This window comes from Nicotiana sylvestris, chromosome 3 (genome assembly GCF_000393655.2).
Source record: "Nicotiana sylvestris chromosome 3, ASM39365v2, whole genome shotgun sequence".
Taxonomy (NCBI): domain Eukaryota; kingdom Viridiplantae; phylum Streptophyta; class Magnoliopsida; order Solanales; family Solanaceae; genus Nicotiana; species Nicotiana sylvestris.
Genome location: NC_091059.1, coordinates 12,662,093 through 12,667,295, shown reverse-complemented (window position 1 = coordinate 12,667,295; position 5,203 = coordinate 12,662,093). Strand labels below are relative to the sequence as shown.

At 34.7% G+C, this 5,203-nt stretch overlaps 1 protein-coding gene across 1 annotated transcript; it reads left to right on the top strand.

Annotated features, from left to right (window-relative positions):
• The first annotated feature begins 2,792 nt into the window (after positions 1-2,792).
• On the top strand, positions 2,793-4,881 carry LOC138887053 (uncharacterized). Its single transcript, XM_070168765.1, has 4 exons — positions 2,793-3,428; positions 3,773-3,949; positions 4,202-4,460; positions 4,517-4,881. The coding sequence occupies exons 1-4, from the start codon at positions 2,793-2,795 to the stop codon at positions 4,879-4,881; spliced, it is 1,437 nt and encodes a 478-aa protein (XP_070024866.1).
• The last annotated feature ends 322 nt before the right edge of the window (positions 4,882-5,203 follow it).

Sequence of the window (5,203 nt, the reverse complement as noted above, 5' to 3'; positions counted from 1 at the left end):
AATAAATAATTTAGATGACTAAATCACCACAAAAATAATTTAAAGGATAATTATTAAAGATTTTATAAATAAAAGGGGAGAAATAAATCAATTTGGAGCTTTTAAAAATTATAGAAAAATTATAAAAATGCTCATGCATACTTATAACTGCATATGTGCTATTTTGAATATATATATATATATATGTTAAAACATTTGAGAAAAAATTGGGTATCAACAATGGAAAATCAGAAACATACTTAGACATGCTTGAATATCAGTTTACGGGAATGAACAACATAGACATCCTTAACTGCTAAGAGTAGAACCACTTATGGAATATCATTGCGTTTACGTATCGTTACGTGGATCATGCCAAAAGAAGGAATGGATAGCCTTAACATACCTGGATTAGGGAAAAATTCGTATAATATTCTTGAAAAAGATTGTACCGTACTTTCTTTGGAGTTACGTTGCTAAGATGCTTAAGGAATTTTCTCACTTGAATTCCTGAATCCTTTGAAACATTATTACAAGAAAGAAAAGGACTAGGAAATAGGGAATGAAATAACCAAGTAGTAGTTGCTGCAAGTAGTGTAATGTCTATTGAGCCAAAAACAGAACAAGTGGTAGTAGTGGGGTTTCTCTTTTCTTTCACTTTAGTTTAACTTTGTGAAATTGGAGAAGAAGAGTAGGTGTGGAATATATGTTCCCTAAATTCTACTTTGATAACTTTTCTCTTGAATTAGAAAGGTGTTAGGCTTAATGTAATGACTAGGCCACATATTGATTAAATATGCCACTTTTTCACTCAAATGCAAGAGTCATCATTTGGACAAGGCCTTGCTGCCACGTTTGGGGATAAAATCCTTATCAAACGTATCCACAATTATCTTAGTTAAAGTGGGTGATGACTTGCCACACAAATCCCTTAAATTTTGCTACCTAATTCCATGATATAAGAGTCACACTTTGGCTTTGATGAAGACTCATTGTGCTGCCACGTTTTGGCTCATTACCCTTTATCCAAAGACTTTAATTACTCAACCACTAATTATTAATTAACTAGTTAATTTTTCATTATCTAATAATTCACATAATTAAGGATTATCTCAAATTACTTAGAATACTACTCACTTTTAACACATTTTATGCACCCTACTATTATGCTCATGTGGTAGTTCAATACCTACATTATTATTTCATTAATCATCTATGTAAAAATACATATAATTTCTCAACTCCTAATTTTCCTAATCTCATGTAAAGAATACAAATTTTCGTACGCTTAATTCTTAAAATGGTAAAAAAGATAACCTTCTTTTCTTGTGGGAAAATAGTTTCTATTTTTAAAGAAAATCTCATTTATAAACTTTCTCGTATTATGTATATAATTTAAAACATATCCGGAAGTAGTAAAATATCTTTTACAAAGAGGCCTTTAACTACTTACACATGTCATTAAGTGAATACCCATTTGATTAGTCATCAAAACCCCATTTACATGTGTAAACAGTGCACTTTAAGTGCTATGACTCATATATGGACACTTTGTGCCACCTTTACTTCTAGTAGTGCTTAGTCACCAAATGTTGTCTCCTACAACTACACATGGGATCCTCCTCCCTCCATTCTTTCCTTAGATGATGATACATAGGTATATACTTGCACTAGTCACCTACTAAAATTAGATACCCATTCCATAACCTCACCTAATTTGCACACGTACCCACCCTTTTATTCTACTTAATAAAGCACTTTAACTCCTAAGAGGCCACCTACTAACTTATAATGCTTATTCATTCTAGCTACTACACGTGGATTAATGTCCACAACAATAATTACCTACTAATTAATCTATTAATCTTCCACTAAAATTCAATATTTAATCAATAAGCCACATAATAATTTCTAAGTCTCATTTCACTTGAATACTAGTATACTTCATATACCTTACTATATGAAGTATAATAAGGTATATGAAGTATACCTTACTATCATGGCCACGTGGTAGTAATATACTTAGAATTGCTGAGGACATGACCCTTGACAGGGAATTGTGGAGGTTGAGCATTAAGATTGTAGGCTAGGGGAATGTTGTAAATATTTCTACAGCGCACTAGAGTGAGATTATCTAGTTAGGAGTTAGTTTTAGGATTCTAGTGGACATCTACTGATGCAGGGTTTTAGCTGCTGGTTATTATTATACCTTCCATCTATTTTGTATTTCTTATATTGCTGTTATTTTATTATGATTCTATTGATAGTACTAATATATCGTCTTCTGTTGCTTTCTTGAGCCGAGGGTCTCCTGGAAATAGCCTCTCTGCCCCTCGGGGTAAGGATAAGGTCGGCGTACATATTACCCTCCCTAGACCCCACTTGTGGGATTCTACTGGGTCGTTATTGTTGTTGTTGTTGTTGTTGTTCATATACCTTACTATCATGGCCTCGTGGTATAAAACATGTCCATAAATACAGGGTATTATAGCTTGGACGTTACTTCACCTCAAAATTTTAAACTTCGGCGATACTCAATTTCTTCGATTCGTTTACCCTCTGATCTTCACAACACTTACTTATCACTTGTTTGGAATATCACAAATACTTATAATCTCAAAAAAAAGTCTTGTCCATGAATTTATATCAACTATCTTATGACAATTCCAATACGGGATGTAACAGTTAAGGACATCTGGCATGATCTAAATGAAAGGTTTGGTCAATCAAATGGTTCAAAATACATTCAAATCCAGAGGGAAATCTGTACCACTAGTCAAGGGTCCTCAGACATAGATACATATTTTACTAAGATGAAAGGTTTGTGGAATGAAGTGTATGTTGGTTATGTAGGGAAAACTTGCATATGTGGAGCCCTCCCTAAACTTCTAGAGGATCAACAATTGTTCCAATTTTTAAGTGGCCTGAACGATTCTTATTCCTCTTACAAAACAAATATACTGATGATGTCTCCATACCCATCACTCAACAAAGCATACTCTATGCTTCAGCATGATGAACATCAGAAAGAAAATTCTTCTCACATTCCCAATTTTTCCAATGATTCAACATCTTTCTCTTCAGCTGCTCCAGGTTCCACTAACAGATTTATCTCCCAGAAGGTTCAGTTTGATTCAAAGAGGCAACCTTCAACTGTTTCTTGTAAATATTGCAAGAAACCTAGACATACAATTGACAAATGCTACAAGTTATGTGGATTTCCCTTAGACTTTAAATTCACTAAGAGTAGAAAGGGTTCTGCAACTTATGTACAAAGGACAGAGTCTTCCATTGATTCTGGTCACCCAGGTTCCACTTCTCATGGCTTTACTAAGGAACAATACCAACACCTTATGAGTCTACTTCAGCATGCACATGTTGCTCCATCTCCTTTTTTTTCACCCCTGAGGATTCTATTGGTGATAACACTACTTTTGCCAGTTTTGCAGGTATGTTTAAATATGTTCTTGATTCTCTTAAGCTTCATGGATGTGTAATTTCACAATTAGGAGTAGACCCTTGGATTTTGGATTCAGGTGTCACTAATCACATGACACCTCACAAACACTTCCTTCATAATCTAAAACCTTTGTCCCGACCATTTTTAATAACTTTACCCCATGGTTATAAAGTGAAAGTTATATCTACTAGTTTATTGCATCTTAGGCATGATATAACTTTACCCAATGTTCTACTCGTACCTTCTTTCCATTTCACTTTGATTTTTATTCACAAATTGATTACTCAACTTGACTGTTATGCAATTCTTACTAAATATGCTTGTTTTCTACAGGTCCTTTCTCTGAAGAGGCTGTTGAAAATTGGTAGAGTTACTAATGGGCTATACTTCCTGACTCCATATACTTCCAAAACTTCACCATTTTGTTCTCTTGTTAATTCTGTACCTATGTGTGACTTTCCTGTTTCCTCTGTTATTCATGACTCTCCTTATGTTCATTTTGTTGCTCCTGTTAGTTTAGTTAGTTCTAATATTTTTGTAGTTCCTTCTATGACTCATTGTGTACCTTGTAATCCACTTTCTGTTGATAATAAAATTGATACGTTTTAGCATCAAAGATTGGGACACTTGCCTTTTCACAAGATGAAATCTATTCCCTCCTCGTCTGATAAGCTTCCCTCTAAACAGACTTTGTATCCCCATGGCTAGATAACATATATTACCTTTTTTGAAAGTTCTATCCATTCTAGTGTTCCTTTTCAGTTTGTTCATATTGATATATGGGGCCTTTATCACACCAGAACCTATAATGATTTTAGGTATTTTCTTACTCTGATTGATGATTACTCTAGAGTCACTAGGACTCATTTATTATCTTGCAAAAGCAATGCTCTTTCTGTACTAAAAGCCCTTATCTCTATGTTCAAGGTTCATTTTCAATCACATGTTAAAACTTTTAGATCTCATAATGCTTTTGAATTAGGGGGAGTTTTGAATGCCAACAATTTTTTTTCTGCTAATGGTATTCTTCCCCAAAATATAGTAGAGATAAATTTCAATCTAAGTCCATCTCTGCAGTTTTTATTGGTTACCCTTGTGGTAAAAAGTGGTATAAACTTTTCAATTTGCAAAATTACTCAATATTTTACTCTAGGGATGTCACATTCTATGAACATGTCTTCCCTTATCATCTTCATGCCTTTAATCCATCTTCATCTCCTTTTGTTGACATTTCACCTCCTTCTGCTACCTCCCAACCTGTTTCTTCCCATCCTTCTTCCTCTTCTCCTCCTCTTGATATAACTCCTATTCCTACCCCTAAACATGCTTCTTCTTCTTCTTCTTCTTCTTCTTCTTCTTCTTCTTCTTCTTCTTCTTCTTCTTCTTCTTCTTCTTCTTCTTCACCACCTACTCTTTTTCCTTCTCAATCTACATCCTCATAGATTATTTTTCCTTTTCCCCAACCTCCTTACCTTTCCTCTACACTTGCTCCTTGACCTTCACCTCCTTAACCGCCTGCTTCTCTCCCTCTTAGGAAGTCATCTAAACCTACTACCACTTCTTCTTACCTCTCTAACTATGTATGTCCTTCTGTTTATTCTACCCTTGTTTTTCCTAATGCCAAGGTGTCTACTGCTGAAATACACATGCTTGAACCTTAGTTCTATCAGCAAGCAACTTCTCAACTTGCTTGGCAGGCTGCCATGCTGAAAGAATTTGAAGCACTTGATGCAAATCATACTTGGGATATAGTACCCCCCCCCC

What these genes read in the sequence shown, in the direction of transcription:
- LOC138887053 (XM_070168765.1), top strand. Translation starts at nt 2,793, where the DNA reads ATGAAAGGTTTGTGGAATGAAGTGTATGTTGGTTATGTAGGGAAAACT. An exon ending in TACTTTTGCCAGTTTTGCAG is followed by an intron (nt 3,429 to 3,772) that starts GTATGTTTAAAT and finishes TGTTTTCTACAG; the next exon opens with GTCCTTTCTCTGAAGAGGCT. An exon ending in CAATTTTTTTTCTGCTAATG is followed by an intron (nt 4,461 to 4,516) that starts GTATTCTTCCCC and finishes CCATCTCTGCAG; the next exon opens with TTTTTATTGGTTACCCTTGT.